Genomic DNA, 23,069 nt, shown 5'->3' on the forward strand with positions numbered 1-23,069 from the left:
CCGCGCAATTGTCATTCAAAGTGTGAGAGCGCTGAAACCTGAAAAATGGCCTGGGCAGGAAGGTGTAAAATTGCACGATATTGAAACGGTTAAAGGTCAAATAAAAAATAAGATTATATTAGATACTAAGGGGTCTATTTATAAAAAAAAATCACCTTGCAAATGTCTCATCATTTGTGCAAACATAATGAATAATACCCAGAATGTTTGTAATATGTGTAAAATAGTTTTTTTGTTGCTTTTCGCCAGGTGAATGTAGCATTCTCTACATTTGATCATAAGAGAAAAATACTCATATGAGCATTCGACCACAAGAGTTAAAGAGCATTCACCTATCGAGAAATTGCCTTGTACTATAGGCTAAGATTATTCAACCAGCAGCTTCTAGCTCTGGGCCTCTGGTTGGGATGTGGAGGTCCCCCCCCAAATTCATTCCTAGTGTGGATTTTAAGCGGGAGCAAAAAAAAAAAAATGTAAGTTCCACCCAAAGTCCATACCAGACCATTATCCGACCATGCAGCAGGGTTGGTCAGAAAAAGGAGGAAGGGAGCATGTAGTTATGGATTTTGGAGGACCCCACACCATTTTCTTTACACTATCTATGCTGTGTGTTTACATTCCCCTGTCAATCAAGAATCCCCAGCTCATAGTTGAATGTGCCAGGCAGGGTGCCAGCAACCTAACAAGAAGGAGCCCTGAGCAGGAAGTCATCACATTTAGCATTGGTACTAATACTTTGTCTAAATGTTTCACTTCACACTGCAACTGGAGGTTTGCTCAGCAGAACACCCATTCGTTCAGCCATTCGCACAGGAATCTCCATAGACTGTACACAGCGTGGAGGTTATTCCCCTGCTGGTCAAATGTTCTTAGCCTTTAGTGTTAGGCTACTTTCTCTATTGGTGAATGTTCTTTTGTATTTATTTATTTTTATTAATTTATAAACAGTTTAAGACAGGAGCAACAAAACACGCCCACTCAGGGGCTATCAATTGCACATAAAAAAGAAAATAAGAAAAAACAGTGCTCTAACACCAACAGAGCAAAAGGTGCACCCACGCAGGGGCTATCAATGGCACATAAATGACAAAAATATTAGTATAACACCGACAGTAACTCAAACTAAAGGCAGCAATCCACTGCCACATCAAAAACAAACAGAAAAAGAAAAGGAAAGAGGAGTACAAAAGGAAAAACATAACAAGACCAAGAGCAGGGGTCCGAGAACGCCAATACCGAGCAACATCACAACCCCAGACTAACCAGGGGGAGAGTGGGAAAGGGATATTGCAACCAAGGCTCCCATATTTTCAAGAATTTCTGTTGTGAGTCATTACAGATACTCGACATCTGTTCATTGAGCATCATAGTGGTAATACGGTCCCGCATTCCCTGAAGAGGGACAAACGGGCTCTTCCAAGCGTGAGCAATTGTTCTAGTGGCTGACAAAAACAAATAGGAAGCCAACTTCTGCTGGTGAGCCAAGAGGCCCGGTATGGGACAATGAAGCAAAGCATACTAAGCATCCCGGCGTATGAAGAGATGAAACAAGGTGAAAAGGAGGCCAAATACACGAGACCAAAAACGAAACAGTCTTGGGCATGACCACCAGATATGCAATACATCACCACGATGGCCACAACCCTGAAATCATCGATCACTGCAGGCAGGGTTCGCCTGGGCCAAACAAGCCGGAATCCAATACCAATGAAACAATACCTTGTATGCCGCCTCCAGCATGGTTGTATTGAATGAACATTTAGCTATAAGCGATCAGGCCCTATTCCAGTCATTCAGATCCAAGCCTACCCCCAGGTCGCGCTCCCACTGAGCGACATATGAGAGAGAAGTATGCGTTGAGCGTCTGTTCAAAGCTGCATAAAGAAGGGAAATAAGGTCCGGGGCACCCGGACGCTGTTGGCAAAGCAATTCAAATGCAGATTTCCGGTACGGGAAAGCGGAAGTACCCCGCAGTGAGATTAGCCAATGCTGCAATTGAAGGTAACAAAAAAATTCCGCCGGAGGGATATTCCGTGACTCATGAAGAGAATTCCAAGTGGGGAAGGACTGAGAAGTCAAAAAGTGTCGCACCTGCGAAAAACCATTGGCCACCCACCAAGAAAATGCCCTTGGTTGATCTAAACCTGGTGGGAAGAGAGGGTTGTCAATAATTGGGAGCAAAGGTAAGAAAGGTGAAATCAGGCCACTGGAGTAACGTACTAAGTCCCACACTTGTAAGCCATGGAGCAAAATCAGACTCAGTGCCATAGGGCTTAGGGCAGAGGGAAGGCATAGCAGCGTCAATTTTGCAATAGGGGCACAATTAGGTTGTTCCAGCAGGACCCAGAGAGGAACGTCTGAGGAAGCGTACAACATAGACAGTGGGGCAATCTGGCTCACCTGATAAATACTTAGTTACGTTAGGCACCCCAAGAGCACCCTGGAGTTTATGAACAAAAAGCGTATTTCTGGAGACTCTGGGGCGCTTATCGGCCCAGATATAACGCATAATCTTTGCCTGAATCAACCGAAGGAAATGAGGAGGAACCCGCACTGGGACGGTGCGAAAATAGTATAACAATTTTGGCAAGATGGTCATTTTCACTGAATTAACCCGTCCTATCCAAGACATGTGCGGAAATTGCCAAGAGTGCATAAGAGAAGACACAGAGTGAAGCAATGGATAATAGTTTGCAGCAAACAATGAGCCATAGGTAGGAGTCAAGCAAATGCCTAGGTATTAAAGAGAAGAGGAAGCCCATTTGTAGGGGAAGTGGGACTGTAGGCGCAAAACCAAATCTGAGACCAAAGTAATATTGAGAGCAACAGTCTTATCCAACTTAATACGGAGACCTGAAATCAAGGAGCAGTGCACAAGAACCTGTTGCAAATTTGGAAGCGTCGTCAGGAGAGTCAAGAGGGCATCGTCTTCAAAAAGGTTCAACTTGAACTCCTGTCCCGCATATGGAACACCCGATACATTACAATCAGTCCGGAGCGCTAAAGCCAGCGGCTCAAGTGAGAGGACAAAGAGCGCCGGGGACAGGGGGCAGCCCTGTCTTGTCCCTCGTCAAATAGGAAAGGGATCTGAGAAATACCCAGTGTATTTAATGGAAGCCAAAGGGGAAGAATACAAGGCTTGAATCCAAGAAAGAATAGAATCCCCAAAACCCCAACGAGACAGCACAAACCACAGATATTCCCAGGATAGATAATCAAAGGCTTTATATATATCTAAGGACAGTAAGAATCCCGGGATTTTTCGCTGCTGTAGAAAATGTATAAGATGGACCACCTTACGAACGTTATCACCCGCCTGCCTCCCAGGGACAAAACCTACTTGGTCCCTGTCGACCAGAATATGCAAATATTTATTGATACGAAGACTAAGGATCTTGCCCAATAACTTCAGATTTTCATTAAGAAGAGAAATGGGCCAAAAGGCTTGCGGTTCCTGCACATCATCGGTTGTCTTAGGAATCATGGAGATATGAGCTCTAAGCGTGTCTGGAGAGGGCAAAGAGCCCTGTTGTAACTCATTGGTGAATGTTCTTTAGCTCTTCTGGTTGAATGTTCTTATCGCTATTTTAGGATCGAATGTTAGGGAATGTTACATTCGACCAGTGAAAGGCAACATATAGAAACTGACATTAAAAACGTATTACAAATATTAGAGTATTGTTCATTACGTTTGCATGAATGATGAAACATTTGTAAAGCAAATTTTTTATAGACAGCCCCAAAGTCCCCACTGAAAATGATTTCCAATTTGACAAAAAATGGACAGAATCATACTGTAGATTCAGAACAAAACAGAATATAAAATGATGAGATTGAATTGTTTGTGGGCATCATCATTGACTGATAATTTTCTTTGTAACAATCTAGACTTTTGGTATATGCTACCAATAAGGGTCCATGCACACTGGCTTTAAAAACTGCAGTTTTTTAGCATCTTGTCTGTAGAAGCAGCTCATTGCTATCCCATGTGTCCATGCACATTAGGACGATTGGAGGCATATTTTTAGCTCTGCATTTAAAAAAAGCTCAAAAAAAGCTCAAAATTAGCATTTTTTTCTGCCAAGGGCACTTGCGTTTTTTTAAGCCAGTGTGCATGAACCCTAAATAGTGACACAATTCCATACATATGGCAACCTTTAGAATCCATGTGTTTAAAACTCCCAATAATGATTGTATTGATTCTAAAGTTTTTTTCATTTGGCAGCGGTTCAAGATTTCAACAACTGACCAGCACAAAAACTATGTTATAGAAATTAATATTACCTTTTGCAACTAGAACGTGTTTGTAAATGGTTTTCCCTTATCACAATGGATCCAAGTTATAATGGAGAGTGAATGTGCTATTCAAACTTCATTATACTTCTCTGGCATACACACAATGTGGCCCACATTTTATGGCCCGTTCATAAAATGCAGGCCATCATATGGAACCTGCTTTGCCCCATGGAGTTCTCTTTCTGTTTACTAAAGCAGTTGAAGCTCTGTGATTGGAGACAGGTCCCATGAGATGGATTCTTTTTCTCCTCCCTCCATACTCCTGCAATTATCCCATTGGGGCTTATTTAAAAAGGAGAGCAGGTGTCACTATTCGCTTCCCAGTATACTCCATTAGGTTATGCACATTGCAGCCTGTATTTCAAAGGCTGTTTATAAGTTGCCGGCTGTGGTGTAGAGATTGCAGTGGCCCACAGAGTCCACTCTGCTTAACACTGCACAGAGTGTTCCGTGATTGGAGTAAGTCCGTAGTGGAGCCAGGGGTGTATTTACCACAAGGCAAACAAGGCATTTGCCTAGGGCAGCATTTTTCGGGGGGGCACCAGCATCGTTCAGGGGGGCAGCTGCATTTTTAGGGGGGGGGGGCAGCACAGCCCTTCAAAGGAAGGGATGGAAGAAGGGACACACACAGCATGTGGATGAGTGCGATCTGAGAGAGGCAGCGGGCTGCTTGATGGTGTATGCAGAGCCTGAGCCATTCCCTGGGATGGCTGGAGCTGTGAAGGTGAGTGTCTTCTCTTTTGCAGGGTTGGGGGAGGGCATTGCCAGTGTATGGGGGGCGGTGGTAGTGAAAGGCTCTCTCGGGTGGGGGAGGGGGAGCTTGGGTGTTGTTGGTCAATGTCAGGCTCTCTTCGTGAGGGAGGGGGGTGTTGGTCGGATTCAGGGTCTCTCTGTGGGCAATCTTTGTGTTGGCTAGGGCAGCCTGAAACATAAATACACCACTGGGTGGAGCCCATCATATGACTTTGACAAGTCATGTGGGCTCTCCTTCCATTAATTTTTATTGCACTCTACCAGCTCTAAAATCTTAAAGCCACATGCTTTCTTTTAAGATGACAAACCAAGCATTCTGGGTTTGCTAGAATTCCTGCCAGGACGATAACTGGCTAAAATGGGTACTAGATGCTTTCTGCATGCTAAAGGTATTTCCCACTTTTCACTTAATACTTTAGTATTATGTACTAAACTACATAAACAACTGAAATAACATACTCTTATTAAAAATCTGCATGTCAAATCTACACCTGGCTATTCACTCACCAACTTTAACTGTGTCCCATGGCTTGGGCTGCGTTGGGGGAGAGTAGGGGATGTCTGTCAGATTCGTTGTCCAGTATCCATAAAAGCCTTTCTGTTCTCGATCATGATTGCTGACAAATTTAATAACTGCAGTACTACCTGTTGTGTTCAGTGTTGTCGGAATTGCTGAACCGCAAAACTGACCTGAAAATGAAAACAAATCACATTATGAAGCTTTTGAGTATAATTATAGATTGATTTTATGTAAATGTCCAGTTAAAAATCTATGAGGTGGAACTCCAGGGATACATCCAAAAACATGATTGAAAAACATGTGCAAAGTTTTTCTCTGCCAAAGAATTTTCGTATTTGTGTTCAACCATTCCTGTAATTCAAACCCCTCTGCCACTTCCAGGAAGTTCAACTACTATTTCAAGGTCCAGCTTTATAGCATCGCGGGTCATAAGCTAGCTGATTGGACAGTGATAATGATGCTAATTCACTGCTTGACATGCAGACTGGAAATGGGTGTCACCCTCCTGGTTGTGCAGTATGGAAACGGGGTGTCAATCACAAGGCTAGCGTAACAGAATTGTACATTTATTACTGGAGTTCAGTTTTAAAAATAAAGAATTACCTTTACACTCATGGTTGAAGAAGGATACCTTACATATTTAGAAAATAATTCTTGGTCTGATAGTTATATGATAGGATCTGAGTGATCAGAAGAATTCAAAGGCTTCTGAATTTTCTTCAAATTTACTTTCTGAAGTAGGATTTTGGCATCTGCAGTATAAATTCGGGATATACTGGAAGACCACTCACCCAACCTTATTGCTCCTGGTTGGTCTCCATCAAATACCTCCACATAGTCCTGGCAGTTTCCTAACAGATTTGCAAGCTGAAGTTGAAAGTTTGTGAAGACAATGTGGATTTTTTTGCCAGACTGAACATTAATTTTCCATGTGCAGGCTTGGCTTGCAGGGTAAGAGGCATTAGGCCAGTTTGGTGATATAAGCTCCCCTTTGTCAGAACTGAAATGACCTCCACAAGAAGAAATGCCTGGCAAGATACAAATACAAAACTGAGTTATTCGTCATGCATTAGTAGAAGACTTTAAAGCAGGCATGTCAAACCCAAGTCCAAGGATGGGACATGCCTTCATCCACATATTGTACTTTGACAGATATTCTTTTAGTACCTCTATGCAATTACTACATACTAAACAGTGGGTTCTCTCAAATGTCCTGAAACACTCTTTAAAGGGTAAGTTCACCTTTTGTAACATGTTACACGTTACACCCATATTCAGGGTGTAACATGTTATGTTCAGACCGCCCCCCCCCCTCGCTCCCCGCCTTGACGGCTAGCGGGGGATCTTCTCCCCCGTCGCTTGCTGTAAGATTTTTTAAAAATTGGCTGTGCAGGGCTCCACTAACTCAGCCACATCACTCATTCACAGTCACCTATGAATAAGAGACTACGACAGCCTTAGCAGCTGTCAGCTTGTAGTTCTCAATAAACTACCACAGCACCGTGAAGCGCCATGGTAGTTCATTCATTCTTCCTGTCAGAATATCTGCTTGCTCGTACATCCCATGTGGGCAAGCAGATATACTGACAGATCTCCAGGAGACCTGCATGGCACCAGTGATCTACTGATCGCTGGTGCAATGCTTTCCAGGCTCCTGCAGACAAAAATAATAAATGCACATTTTTTTACCTGCACAAAAAAATGTGCATTTATTATTTTTTTCTAAAAGGTAAACTTATCCTTTAATCTTCATTTTCACTCTGACAGAATCCATTTTGGATTAAAAAATTGACAATGATAGCCCAAGAGAGGGGCTCAGTGAGCTCCAGGGCAGTGTAATCTGTTCAGGGTGCCCAAAGGCTGATTGCCTGTTGTTTGTGCCAACCACTTTCTGGCAGTCTTGAAACGGCTCCCTGCCCTGATTACCACTTTTACACAAGTTCTATGTAAATATTTAAATACCACTCCAGCTTCTCCCTGAATTACAGATTTAAACAGTCTCTTTGTTTTACAATGCTAAATCCTGCGCTAGCATTACTCTAGATCCATGGCAGCACTGCCTATTGTGCCTGTCCACTACCTGGGAGATGCTACTTTCCTGTCGAACTGTGCCTTTACATCTCCTGACCCTCCACCACCACCACCTACAGTGCAGACATGTCTCCCTGCCAGCCACAAATTTGGGTGGTTATTATACCATTTACAGAAAGGTAATTCCACCTAGAAATTTTAGATTTGTAACTGTGAAGAGATAAAGGAAATATTTACTGCCTTTTATGCAATTAAAAGAAATAAGATAACTAAATATAGTTATTGATTTTGATTTTAAAAACTGGTGTTCTGGAAGTGATTACATTTCTGAATGTTAGTACCAGCATTGTTAATGGTTTTTACAACATGTAGGGGGTGATTTACTAAAGTCAAATAGGCTGTTCACTTTGCAAGAGATGTTGCATTGCTGGTTTTATTTTCCGCGTAAATGGTTGGGTGTTCTTTGCAAAGTGAAATCGCACCCAGTCCAAGGCTTTGAAATTGTGCTACTTCAAGTAAAATAGCATGATTTCAATGTCGTCTTTGATGTGAACCGATGCTAAACCCACTTCTGTTAGCCTGTGTGGCCATGTACACATAGGCATTTACAGGCATATTAGAAGAGGAGCATGTTGAGGAGAGAAGCTTTCGCCCAGAAAAAATGCTGAACGCACCTAAACATGTAAATGTGCCTAGACGCTAGGTGTGTTTAGCACTTGAGCATTCATTCATTCCAATGGCCAGCATAAATTTATATTCTGGCCAATGGATTGAATGAACACCCAAACGCTTGACACGCCTAAATGCAACTAAACACATCTAAATGCACCTAAACGTGTTTGAAAAATGCGGCTTTGGTGCATTTTTAAGTTGCTTTTTCCTTCCCTGAAGCAAAGGTCTCCAGGTGTGGAAAACCATGTGCTGTGTACATGAGGCCTAGGGCCCCATTCACACTATGACCCGCATATGCACATTTTGTGTTGCACACAACAGGCAGCCCATTCCTTTTAATGGGCTGCCCCACATGTGACAAACAAGGCAAAGCAGTCCATGCATCATTTTTTAACAGTCAAACTTTAGGTGGTTTTCCAAGTGAAAAATGCACATCTTTTTTCCCACGTTTGTGGTGCCGCGTTTGTGAATGCAGCCCAAATAACAGTGACACAAATATTGGAAACTGTGAAGTCAATTTTAAAAAGAACATTCATTTTAAGCACTCTAAGCATGACATTCTATAAAATCTAGGTCTTGCTGTACTTACTCGGAATAATAATGGGATCCACAAATTCCCAGGTTGCAGAAAATCCAGTATCTACTACCCTGCTGTTGGAAATAAATCTCACCGATAATGTGTTTCTGTAGCTAACAAGATCTTTTGGTCTAAATGCTCCACAGTGTGCACCTATTAAATCAGAAGAATTTGAATTAGAAATAAAAACTATCCTAGTTATCACAAATCACACAGAGAGTAAAAATTAGGTATTGCCTTGCTTTAGCTATTTCGTTATGGGGCTAGAAGGTTACCCCTGCCTAATCATGTGGTTGTTGGTGACCAAAGACTGAAGAGGGTCCTTGTGCAAAAAACGGTTCTGTCACTGATTTTCTTAGCAACTTCCTTAGTCTGCAGTGCTGCCTAGTCAGTGTGTACATTCACCGGCCACTTTATTAGGTACACCTTTTCAACTGCTTGGTAACACAAATTGCTAATCAGCCAATCACATGGCAGCAACTCAATGCATTTAGGCATCTAACTGTGGTGAAGACAACTTGCTGAAGTTCAAACCGAGCATCAGAATGGGGAAGAAAGGGGATTTAAGAGACTTTAAAAGTGGCATGGTTGTTAGTGCCAGACAGGCTGGCCTGAGTATTTAAAAAAAACTGCTGATCTACTGAGATTTTAAGGGTTTTACAGAGAATGGTTCGAAAAAGAGAAAATATCCAGTGAGCGGCAGTTGTGTGGATGAAAATGCCTTGTTGATGTCAGAGGTCAGAGGAGAATGAGAAGACTGGTTCGAGATGATAGAAAGACAACATTAACTCAAATAACCACTCATTACAACCAAGGTATGCAGAATACCATCTCTAAATGCAGAACACGTCAAACTGTTAGGCAGATGGGCTACAGCAGCAGAAGACCACACCGAGTGCCACTCCTGTCAGCTAAGAACAAGAAATGGAGGCTACAATTCGCACAGGCTCACCAAAATTGGACAATAGAAGATTGGAGAAATGTTGCCTGGTCTGATGAGTCTTGATTTCAGCTGCAACATTCAGAATTTGGCATAAACAACATGAAAGCATGGATCCATCCTGCCTTGTATCAATGGTTCAGGCTGGTGGTAGTGGTGTAATGGTGTGGGGGATATTTTCTTGGCACACTTAGTACCAGAAATGGGCCCCTTAGTACCAATTAAGCATTGTTTATACGCCGCGGCCTAACTGAATATTGTTGTTGACCATGTCCATCCCTTTATGATTACAGCATATCATCTTCTGATGGCTACTTCCAGCAGGATAATGCACCATGTCACAAAGCTCAAATCATCTCAAACTGGTTTCTTGAACATGACAATAAGTTCACTGTACTCCAATGGCCTCCACAGTCACCAGATCTCAATCCAATAGAGCACCTTTGGGATGTGTTGGAATGGGAGATTTGCATCATGGATGTTCAGCCAATAAATCTGCAGCAACTGCGTGAAGTTATCATGTCAATATAGACCAAAATCTCTGAGGAATATTTCCAGCACCTTGTTGAATCTTTGCCATGAATAATTAAGTTAAGCAGTTCTGAAGGCAAAAGGTCCAACCTGGTAATAGCAAGGCCCTGAGGAAGAGGTTGTGGCCTGGAAACGCGTTAGTCAGTTGGTCATCCAGGGTTCCATCATATGGACTCAGATGCTGCTTGGATCTATTAACTTGTTCAGGGTGATATGCCTGTGTTTTTATGTCCATTGTGAGTGTAATACTTACCTTGTTCTTTCAATAAACATTTTAAACGATAATGCACTAGGTTGGTGTGCCTTTTTTTTTTCTATTTGCATTCAGTGAAGTTGGACCACCCCGGTATGTTGAGGGCAGCAAGCAGTGCATGTTTCAGAACATCCTTACTGGTTCCACCGAGTCCATTCCCAGCGCAGGAGAAAAGTGTTTTGCTAAAAGTAAGGTGTACCTAACAAAGTGGCCGGTAAGTGTATATTCCTCATGTACTTTCCTTGAATTGTACCTACAGTTTCTGTCTACTCACCTTATGGCAGACAAGTAGTCCTTTTATGACACTGGCCACCACAGTTTTGTGAATAGATCTTGAATGAGCCCTTACATTTAACTCAAAGGAAACCTGCACTGGAAGAAATGCAAAGGTTTCCATTGCTCATGTCCTTCTGAGAAAATGAGTTGTGTGTCTGTCATTGGTTTTAGAACTTTTTGAGTCATTGTGCCAGAACATACATGCAGATTAGAGAGTCAGAGTGAAGTCACGATCTGCACACTTGTTCCACATCAATGCCCAAATAAGTACTAAGGCTTTTGGATCAAAATGAAAACTGGGGATAATGCATTTTCAAACAGATAGGTCAGCAATGGCATCTTCCATGTTTCAATCACTAAGCATGCCTCCTTTGAAGAAGTATATTCATTTAGTTATAATAGCACAGAAAGCCATTAACTGCAGTGCAATGTCTGGACTGGGTTTACTTTTGCAAAGTGAAACCCAAATAACTACTACAGACTTAGTAAACTTCACTGTGAACTTATTTGATGGCACTTACAAAATATTACTGGTCTGTGCAAAGCCCAATTTTAAAGCAAAACTCCATTTTAAAGAAATATTGGCTAGATACAAGAGCCATGAGTATCCTCACTTGATTCTTAGTGTGCTCTCTGTTTTTATTCCAGACCTGTGCTGTAATCTAGCATGACAAATGTTCTGCACTTTGTTTCTGTGCAGGAGATTCCAGTAATACAGACCGGTCACTGCTGCTCTCTCGGCTTGCGCAGGGTGACTGGTCTTGTATCCGCCCTATCCTGAAGTTCTCTGTTTCCTCCTGGCTCCCTCCCACAACTCCACTCCCTGCCAAGCTATGTACAATGTGGAAGAAAGGGGATTTAACTGCTATTTTTACAAGGTAATATTTGGGTTTGCAACTGGTGCACACAAAGTGGATTAAAAGGTTTTGCTCACAGATGCGCTTTAAGATTTTGAGAAAAGTGATTGAATAAGGCTATCCAATTAGAAAATGATTTTTTATTCATCCAGAAAATGGCACCTGTGCTAAATTATAGTGTACCTAAAAGCCAAAACGTTCTGAAAAGTTGGTATGAATATAACTACTGAAGTATAGAGAATTTATTTCACATTAAGGGCTAGTTTTATTTTTCAGAGCTCATACTTTTCAGACTCCCTTCTGTTACCAGCAGGTGGAGTGCTAAGTCTGTAGGCTGCCAGTAACACTGAAGCCAATTGACTTTAGGTGGGTGAGGTGCATCAGGCAGAATAAATCTTGCATTCTGCAGACATGAAGATCAGTAGAAACTTACCAAGGCTACTGAGCTCATCTGAGATAATCACTCTGTCATTGGTGCAAGCAGTGCTTTCCTCAAGTAGGAAGCTGCTGAAATGAAGATGAATGACTTTGTCTGCTGGGGCTACAATATTCCAAAGGCAGCTTGCATCGTTCATGTAGGGGGAAGGATACCTCATTGACTTGAATGTGCCAGTTCCGGCATTTAGGTCTTTGGCGCTGTGACAGCCTGATGCTATTTACAAAGATCAGATAAAAAAAATTAGATCACTTTTTTTTTACAGTCAGTCTTTTATATAAAACAGAAGGAAAAACGTTTGAAGACGAAACTGATTAGTAACTAATCATGGCTCAATCTGTGGATACATTTAAAGCTGTATTTTTTACAGCTAAAACAATAAGATAAAAATGAATAACTCATTAAAAGATAAACATAATAAAACAGCTTTTGCAGCAATATTCATCTTCAATGCATTATTATTATTATTATTATTTTTATACAGGATTTATATAGCGCCAACAGTTTATGCAGCGCTTTACAATATAAAGGGGACAGTACAATTACAATACAGTTCAGTACAGAAGGAATATCATACATGTTTTCCTGCAGTACTTTTATCTACTGCTGGTTGCCCTCAGTTTGATGGCTAGCATCATTCAACCAACTTCCTCTAAGCCCAGGTCCCATCCCCAGCCTGTGACTGGACAGTGAACACAGAAGTAGCATAGTGATGAACTCATTTCTCTCTTACTCTTCCCTCACCTCCTGGCAGCATGCTTAATGTCAGCACATGAAGGAATTGACTCCTTGTAGTGTTTCTTCCTCTCATGCCAGCTCTTGGACTGCAAGGGGCTGATATCAGGTCAAATTTAGGTATTTAGGTATTTACAATGCTTGCAGTTAAAAGAATACATTTAATGGTATATCAATGATTACAGCGCTGCATTAATTTGCCATTTTATTTGGTCTGGAGTTCAGCTTAGGCATCAATTTAAAAATGATATACAGTCAGGGCTGGTGCTTGACTATTTTGCGCCCTAGGCAAGAGCAGCTAATTGTGCCCCCCCCCCAAATAAAATAAACATTTTAAAAAAGTGTAGAAAATGTTAAATCAACAAAACTTGAAACTTCTAAATTACTTTTAATTTGCTAAAATTAACTTTTGTCTTTAACCACTTGCCTACTAGGCACTTATACCCCCTTATTTACCAGGCCAATTTTCAGCTTTTAGCGCTGCCGCACTTTGATTGACAATTGCGCGGTCATGCAACATTGTACCCATATGAAATTTTGATCATTTTTTTCTCACAAATAGAGCTTTCTTTTGGTGGTATTTAATCGCCACAGGGCGCTTTACTTTTTGCGCTATAAATAAAAAAAGTGCAAACAATTTGAAAAAAAAAAGTTTCTTTGTTTCTATTATAAAATTTTTCAAACAGGTATTTTTTCTCCTTCACTGATGTACGTTGATGAGGCAGCACTGATGGGCATGATAGGCGGCACTGATGGGCACTGATAGGCAGCACTAAAGGGCACTGATAGGCAGTACTGAGGTGGCACGGATAGGCGGCACTGATAGACAGCACTAATGAGGTGTCACGGATAGGCGGCACTAATATGCAGCACTGATAGGCGGCACTGATAGGTGACACTGATGATGGGTACTGATAGATGGCACTGACTGGCATCACTGCTGGGCACTGACTGGCACAACCCCTGGGCACTGACTGGTGGCACTGACTGGCAGCACTGCTGGGCTGCACTGGTGGGTGGCACTGGTGGGCAGCACTGGTGGGTGGGCACAGGTGGGTGGCACTGGTGGGCACAGGTGGGTGGGCACAGGTGGGTGGCACTGCTGGGCACAGGTAGGTGGCATTTCTGGGCACAGGTGTGTGACACTGCAGAGTGGCACAGGTGGGTGCACTGCTGGGCACAGGTGGGTGCACTGCTGGGCACAGGTGGGTGATCTGCTGGGCACAGGTGGGTGGAGCTAGTGGGCGCACTGCTGGGCACAGGTGGGCGGAACTTGCGGGTGGCACTGCTGGGCACCGATCATCAGGGCACTGATCATCAGTGCCCTGATGATCGGTGCCGATCCCCGCTCTGACAACTGCCGGTTCTCGGCAGTACTTTCCTCACGATCTGTGATGAAAGTGCAGCCGAGAACCGGCACTTGCATTTCCCTCTGATCAGCGTGTCATTGGACACCGCTGATCACGTGGTAAAAGGCCGCTGTGATCGGCCTTTTACCACATCACGTGATCAGCTGTGTCCGTAGGACACAGCGATCACTGAGATCGCCGGGTGCGCGCCCCCTGGGGCGTGCAGGAGAGCGCGTTCTGGGAGGACGTCATATGACGTCCACTCAGAACTGGCCGGACGCAGTGCAGCCGTCATTCGGCTATCTGCGGTCGGCAACTAGTTAATATTGGTGCTGGTAGCATCTTATGGCACATAAGATGCTACCAGCACCAATATTAAAGACAAAATCAGTATTACAGACAGACTGTATCTGTGGCTGGCAGTGGCAGTTGCAGTGTGGAGGATGATGGATCCACACTCTGACAGATCCCAGGCTGGAATTCCCCAGGCAATGGGGGGAGATAAAACGCTGTGACAGCAAGCAGCCCAGCCCCCCCCCCCACACACACACAGAGGACACCTGAATTGAGTGATCCCACACACCACCACCAACACTGACACAGATCAGCAAGCCCAGCAGGCACTAGAAGAGAAGGCTGTTGGATCATGATGATGTCATCACTCACTGACACATTGCACTTGTGATGGATCCAGGTCACACTCAAACAGACATGAGATATAAGAGTTAGACATTACCTTCCTCCGCAGGTGCAGCTCCACCTCCGCTGATGAATGGGAAGAGAAGGGCTAGAACTCCACAGTGATCAGCAGCCGCCAGCCAGCTTGCAGTATGGGACTGAGTCTGAGAGGAACACTAGAAGGAGCAGCAGCTGAGCTGCGGCCCTGTATACAGTATATTATTTTGAATAGAATAGGGAATGGTTACTTTTATTTTTTAATTTTGCTGTCCATGTCCTGTTGGGGATATGAACTGTCACTCCCTGCCCCAAAGACACAGAACAGTAACTGAGAGAATAGTTGTCATCAGAACAGGTTTCCCCTTGTCTCCTGTTTTGGTGAGAACTGTAAAATTGTCAATTTCCCAATAGTCATATTGGTCTCCAAAACAAACTGAGAAAGTGAATCTCTACACAAACAATGACATAAGATCAATAACAACATGACAAAGTAGCTAATCTTTCCCTACTCTACCAGAAACATGAGAAAACGTTTTGACTTTAGATATACCCTAAAATAGAACTCCATGAATTACCCAATCCCTGCCAAATGCTCTCCCCTAGCCCCCCCCAGCACCTCCTCCAGTATTTATTTTAATTTTTTATCCCCTATACCAGTGGTTGTCAACTTATGAGCTAAAGGGGGCCTCAAATGTGGCTCTGACATCACCAAAGGGACACACATAATGTTCAGTATATATAATGCTTGAGAGGACTGTCAAAAACTGCAGACCTAATATAGGAAATGATGGTCAGAGAGTTTGGACATGCTCCACATTTGGCTGGGGATAAGTTGCAGAACACAATATGAAACTGGGAACATGTTACATGAATCTAGTAGAAATCAATGCTATTACCCTATTCAATGTTCCCACTATGGACTGCTGAGGTCCCTATACCTACCTTCTTTTTGCCGATCCCTGACATTAGCACAGCTTCTTTTCCTTTTTTCATTGGCAGGGAAAAGGGCATTCTTGCCGGACTTAGCAGCACTTATGGAATGAATTGTAAGTGCCACTTAGTCCTAGAATACTGTGAGCCTATCCTGCATGATAACAAGCCCACCTAGGGAGGCATGTAAAGACAGGCTGGGCTCACAGGAAATGGGCAGAATGACAGTGTTGTTCTGCCCTGAAGAAGACCTCCAAGAGTTAGACTAATGAAGGAATTTGAAGACAGAACTTAGGAACATTTGGCATTATTTCATAACATTTACTTTGGAAAGTAAACACACATTTTACAAAGAGAACAGCCTCTACTCATTTATAAATCAACCGTAATGGACCAACAGACCAGGGTAAAGTTTATGAAATATCCTTGCAAAGGACAAGGTCAAAATTTCTACCATTTAGTGTGTTGTCATCTGGAATCTCAATTCATATTAATTAAAATGTGGACATGTTTTCTGCATTTCATTAAAAACACCATCTATAAAAATTCCTTTGCTGTGCCAGTATCCTGCAATCAAAGTATCAATCACCATCAATAAAAAATAATCTGATAAATGTATGTTGATAATAGCTGTAATGATAATATTAAACAGGAATTTCACCCTCTCCCCCATAGTTTTTTTTAATTCTCCCCCCTGCTTACCTGACGCTGAAATGGTCACAGTTGAAATACTCACCCACACAGAAGATTAAGCATTGTCGTGCTGAGATCCTCTTCTCTGCAGCTGCCACCAGGTCCCATGTTCGTTGGCGGCATCATCAGGAAGCCGCACCGGCTCTTCTGGGTTTTGGCACAGCCTACCGGTAACACACCAATAGGCCCACCCCCCTCCTCTGTTAGTGAATGGGGTGCCGTGCGGGACCCTGGTACCTCCTGGAATATGAACATCATATATCCCAGAAGGTGCTGAGGGCACAGACCATGAGAGACAGGCTGAAATTAATTAAAAAAAAATACAAACAAACCCTGACATATATGGAGCGGAAGGTGGGCTGGATGCAGAGGAGCCAAGTCAAAAAGATTAGTAAAGAGCCACTTAAAATATAGGAGTACCATTTTTACTTCATGTACCTTTATTTATAGTTTTGTCCACTTTTAAAATTATGTCAAGCTGTTCAGCAAAAAGGGACAGTGACATGGATTGTAATAAACAATAACAGCCAGGGGTGCTCACAATGGTTGCCATTTATTTAATTAGTTATTTTAATAGCTCACACCCCCTTAAAGTTTGTCTAAACCCAAGAATAAAAAAGTAATACATTGCAGCTTACAGGCCTTAGAGGTGGTGGCTTTACTTTACTTTTTCTTTTTTGGGCTAAGTACATTTTTGTTTGTGTCAAGCATACCTGTTGATCTTGCCAGAATTTCACTGTCCCTGTCAGGGGCGGACTGACAACTCATGGGGCCCCTGGGCAATAGGGGATCATGGGGCCCCTGTGTCCTTGCCCAAACTCAAAAAAGCCTATGAAAAAGGTACCAGGCAGGGGTGGACTGACAACTCATGGGCCCCCCTGGGCAATAAGGGATCATGGGGCCCCTGTGTCCTTGCCCAAACTCAAAAAAGCCTATGAAAAAGGTACCAGGGGCATCTCATGGGGCCCCCTACTGACCCCAGGCCCTCGGGCAGCGCCCGAGTTTTCAAATGGTCAGTCCCAATTCACTGCACTGATATCTCAGTAATGTTTCCACTATAAATTACAAGACACCTCCCCAATATAATGGAGAAAAAAGATAGGTGGAAGTGTAGGTGGAGCACAGCCTTGGGTAAGAATGCTACTCCTCCATAGAAAAGTCACCCTAGGACAGGAAGTCTTTTACTGGCAGGATCGCCAGACAAAAAAAAGGAAAAAAAGCCTGAAGAAAAAAAACCCAATTAAAACATATAGAATTTTGTTTCTTGGGGTTTAGAAACACTTCAAAATTTTCACAATGTGTCCCAACCCCCATCACAGTCTCTTTTGCTGGACAGCTTGGCATCATTGTAAATGTAAAGAAATATAAAAATAAAGGGTAAGATATTACAAAATAAAAAAAAAGCAATTTTAATACTGAATAATATCATTTCAAGTAAAAACCCCATACAGTTAACCAATATTTTCTACAGTAAACATTTCACACATGTGCAGTGTGTCATTAATATTTACAGTATTTTTGTTGGGTGCAATGTTGCAGTTTTCTTCTCTTCTGTATATAGCCCAGTGCTGTTTCTTTCTCAGTGGTTATACACAACCAGTGATTATGATTCCCCTAGTTTTGTCCAAATTGTATTGCAAGTAGTTATTCTCTGGAGCCAGCTGTGTAATGACCATGTATATTCTACATAGTCTCCAGAGTAGGTCACAGATTTCAAACCATTAAATAAAACTTCAGGGACGGCAACTTTGTTTACACGCACAAGCATCATACACAAGAATAAACAGCCTTTATTTTAAGCTTGCCTGATACTTATATACTGACAAGAAACTTCATTCTAAGAGAAATCACTGAGTTGCCTCTTCTAATTTCATCTGTCAGCCTTGTGCTATTTTTATCATATGTATATACAGGAGAGTAAGCCTTCTCCCTTATGATTCATGCTGCGGGGAGCCAAAGCAGTGTTTCATTTGCAAAGTTAAGATTTCATAGGAAGAACTCCCAAGAGCAAATCTGACTTTTAGAAGACATAGTAACAAGACATCCTTCAAAACAACCTGCCTCTTGTCCAATTTATATATTTCATTTTCGACAAAACAATGTCACTGTGCTTGGTATGTCACAAAAAAATAAAAGAAAGTGATTCCAATGATATTTCTTGATGTGTTTTGATATCTAGCAAAACATAACTCTCGACTTACTGGCTTTGAAACGGATAACAAAATGCAATTTTTAGAAAACCCTTTCTTTTATTTTTTTGAGCCAGGTTTTCTAATTAATTTCTAGTTCTATGATGTAGAGCTGTGGGCTTGTTTCACAAATGTACCAGGCGGCAAATATTATTTGCTTTCCTGTAAAAAAATACTTACAGAGCTCATAGGCAGTCAATGAGGATGTCGATTGAATGATGAAACACGTCAGAGGGACATGACGTCGAAAGCATACAGAAGAACTGGGGCAGCAATTTTGGAATAGGTTGGATTAGGCTGTTTGTACCTCAGATTCATGTAAGCGCAATTTTTTACCATTAAATTGATCTTTCAAATACTGTATGTTTATATTTTCTATGATCACTGAAAGTATATGAAGAATCGGGGAGGAGATAATGGATTTCTGAGTACGTTGATTATTGATTACGGAAAGGCAATTTACAAGACATGCGGGTAAGGTGCATGCCTGAAGGGGAAGGGATCGAACACGTTGATTTCTTTTTGGACACTGGTGGTGGATGGAGCATGGTCACAAGTATATTTGAATGTCATTCACAGTAAAGAGAGTGAAATGTACGTTTTCACCCTATGAGGGTAAGAGTATTTAGTGGAATTAGTGGTGGACACTATTTGTATAACATTTCCAATTGTGCACGGGTATATATGTAGCACACTTTACATAAGAATTAACTCACTATATTAGTTTTTTTGCTTTGGAGATGGGGATCAGCTGATTGGAAGATCAAAGGAGAGAGTGATACCCCATGGTATACAACGCATTCTGGCTAAGGAGATTCTGGTGAGAAGATAGGAGGATTGGTCAAGGACAGTTGTGTGCTGTTTACATACAAAACATTAAAATATTGGTATCATAGGTGTGTCCTATATTAATTTTTTTGTTTGTAAAAAATAAAAACTCTATAAATAGTAAAAAAAACATAAACTTCCGCTCTTCATTTTGCTAGGTCAGAAATTTGGGTGATTTGTAGAATATCAATGACATGAATCATAGATGGCAAAATTCATTGAGCTTGGTTTACTAAATTCAGCAGTTATGAACATTCACATTGTTATGTGAACAGTCTCTGCTCGTTTAGTATGTCAAGCCTGATATCTTTTCCACTTAATGCATGTGAGAATCAGCTAAATGAATTTCATCTAGCTAGTTGGAATTCACTACCATTCTTGGATCCTACCTCTAAAATGACAAGCTACTGATGCTGGTATCTTTTTCCACTTAACACATTTGAGAATCAGCTAGATCAGAGTTTCTCAACCTTTTCTACAAAGACAAACCCTTGAAATAACTTTCCAGTCTCAGGAAACCCCTTCAAAAAAACGACTATATCTACAACTCATAATACATTAGCCTGATGGTCAGAGGTAAGAATGCTCCTTACACTTGTGGGCATTGGGAAGAATTACCCCCTTATAGATAGCTATAAGGATCAATGGTGTCAGTGGGAAGGTATCTAAAAGGCAGAAATCATTGTTCAAGGAACCCCTTACAACCTCCGGAGGAACCCTAGTTGAGAAACTCTAAGCTAGATGAATCTCCTTGTTCACTACCATTCCTGGAACCTACCTCTAAAATGACAAGCTACTGGTGCTAAGTGCCACTAATGCTTCTTTGTAGAATAAGCTAAATACAATAGTATTAAGGCATGATAATATTTAAATGGGGATCTGTGAATAAAATGACCATCGTGATAAGTTAGTACTTACAGTATATATCATACATGTCCTTTTTAATGGTGTCATCTATCCAGTCCAGATGAGCAGATGCACGGGTGAACACACTAGGTTTTTTATCCATTATACACCCTATAGGGCCAAAACTTGTAATTCCATGAACTTCCCAGATTGCGCTGTTGGTGGTTGAAGGGCAGACAAGCGGTCCACCTGAATCCCCCTGGTGTATGAAAAAAAGAATAATACATATCAAAACAATACTCGAAGCAAAAAATAAATACAGAATAAAGACAGAGATTATTAAGGTCTTTTTTTTTTACACTTGTGTTGCCTACTTAAGAACGATCAGCATTGGATTGCTTTTCATTGGGCATTAGACAGATTGACTACCAATCGACTTCTGTAAGACCAACCTGTTGTAAAATTTCTGAACTATTAGCATTGTTGGCTATAGCAGACAAAGCTGATCTGTGTATTCTGATGGTGGGGAAGTATCTCCTCCTTCAGAAAGTGTAATCAGTAAAAATAAAATTACAAAAATCTGCATTACTGGTCAGTATTTTACACATGTATCCTGTGTAAATCACACCTCCCCTTGCATAGTAGGTTATAGTATTTGATTAATTGGCATTCTGGGTTCTAGAAGAGTTTTTTAAGCAAGTATACATCCATATATACATGTAAACATGCACAGTATATGGACCATATTCACATTTTTTGCCTAGGAACTTTCTGCCAATAAGATCTGGCATTCAAACATTAGTGTAATGTGCAAGACCTTAAATCAAACTCTGCAGACCTGAATAGTATTGTGAATCTAGAGTAGAACTTAAACAGACTTCTTATTTACTGACACGATCTGCAGACTTCAGCACTCACAACTTTGGGACATTTTGGTTTTTCCCAAAAAAATTTATAGTAACCGTTTTTTTTTAAATCTACAGAAACACATCAGGCATAAGTAAGTACCCTGCAGAGTTTTCACTTACAGATTCAACAAAACATACAATTTGACAGCTGGATATAGAGCTTAGTGTTGGTACAGGTAAGAACAGTGTTGAGACAGAACACAGCTGTCATGTTCAAGGACAGCTTCCAGCAATCAAAGGTTTTCACACAGTGAAGACTGTAAATTGGGGACATTTTATGAATAACATCGCTTCATAGCATTCTTATTTAAAGCTGATCATTACATTCAAAGATATAGGTTGCTCAAATGACAGATCTATCTTAACTTTGTCTGTAAAAGTCAAGTTTGGCTTCCACTTACGCCTGCATTCTATGTCTCACCGTTAGTCAATAAAGCCACCCATCACTGCACAGGACCAAGATTGGGAGGTAGGAGAGGGCAGGACCAATCTTGATTTTTCCAAAAATATAAGAGTTGTACATACAGAGCATTCAGAAAATATTCACACCCCCTTCACTGTAAGGCTACAAACTTACAAAAGTGAAGGGGGTCTGAATAATTTCTAAATCCACTGCAATAAATGTAAAATATTAATGTTTATACCTACCATTCCAAGGTTTGCATATTTTCTGCTACCATCTTGGTTATATAAAATTGCTAAAGACTATGGGCAGCACAGTGGATAAATGGTTAGCACTTCTGCCTGGCAGTACTGGGGTCATTTGTTCAAATCACAACCATGGCTCTCTCTGTGACTGCGTGGGTTTCCTCCGGGTACTCCGGTTTCCTCCCAAACTCCAAAGACATGCTAGTAGATGAATTGGATCCTGTCTAAATTAGACCTGGTATGTGTATGTATGAATGTGAGTTAGGGACCTTAGATTGTGAATGTAGGACTTATGTGAATGTACACTATATATGTAAAGCGCTGTGTAAATTGACGGCACTATATAAGTACCTGAAATAAATAAATAAAAATAATAACTTCAGCTACCCACATTTTTGGTCTACTGATCAATGTGACACACAGTTTTCCTAAAGGTAAGCTCTGTCTATGCATTCCTAAAGAAATGCTCAGTTGCGTTGCTCAGATTTGGAATAAATTTACCTACCGGTGTTTACTTGGGTTGGATGGGGTGATTGTTCATGCACTCCAACTAAGAAAACATGCTCTACCGCAAATTACCTGTAATACTGAGAAATGGTGCTCTGGCCCAAATGCTTTTGGAATGTAGCAATGATCCTCTAATATAATGAAGCCAGCTACTCTGTAACATCCATTGCTTCAATTCATTATTGGCTACTTGGCAGGACACAGAAGTAACAACTTAATGCTTTTCAGCCACACCATGCAGTCCAATCAGAATCAGCCTTTCTGAAAATCAATTTCACAGCTATTCCCCTTTTTTCCACAGTTTGATAAATAACAAGAAAAACCCAATAGATTTTAAATATCTATGTCCCCCTAGTCTGAATGTTAAAGCATTTCTTGTTCCTAGATTCCTAAAAGTGATACGCTGAGCAAGGACGTGTATATGATATCTAGTTAAGATCATGGGTATGCAAAAATGTGATTGTGTCACAGACATTAAATGGACAGTTCATTTGACCAATAAACATTACACTTAACAAGACAAAAAATAAAAATAAAATATAAAAAGAATAAAAAATAGAACAAAAAAATCGGATAAGTGCTTTACATTTTATGTACTGGACTTTAAAAAGATTCT

At 41.4% G+C, this 23,069-nt stretch overlaps 1 protein-coding gene across 1 annotated transcript in view; it reads right to left on the reverse strand.

The window, feature by feature from the left end:
* LOC149470451 (ovochymase-2-like) overlaps positions 1–23,069 on the reverse strand; it is a 120,914-nt gene that overhangs the window by 15,954 nt on the left and 81,891 nt on the right. Inside the window, exons 16-20 of the mRNA XM_089663746.1 lie at positions 20,463–20,649; positions 12,140–12,358; positions 8,862–9,002; positions 6,361–6,597; positions 5,557–5,739 (exon numbers count right to left, since the gene is read on the reverse strand). Coding sequence (XP_089519872.1) covers positions 5,557–5,739; positions 6,361–6,597; positions 8,862–9,002; positions 12,140–12,358; positions 20,463–20,649 — 967 coding nt within the window. The remainder of the gene's footprint in view (positions 1–5,556; positions 5,740–6,360; positions 6,598–8,861; positions 9,003–12,139; positions 12,359–20,462; positions 20,650–23,069) is intronic.

Source organism: Staurois parvus, unplaced genomic scaffold (genome assembly GCF_062004578.1).
Source record: "Staurois parvus isolate SC_StPar_1 unplaced genomic scaffold, SC_StPar_1.0 ptg000044l, whole genome shotgun sequence".
Lineage (NCBI taxonomy): Eukaryota > Metazoa > Chordata > Amphibia > Anura > Ranidae > Staurois > Staurois parvus.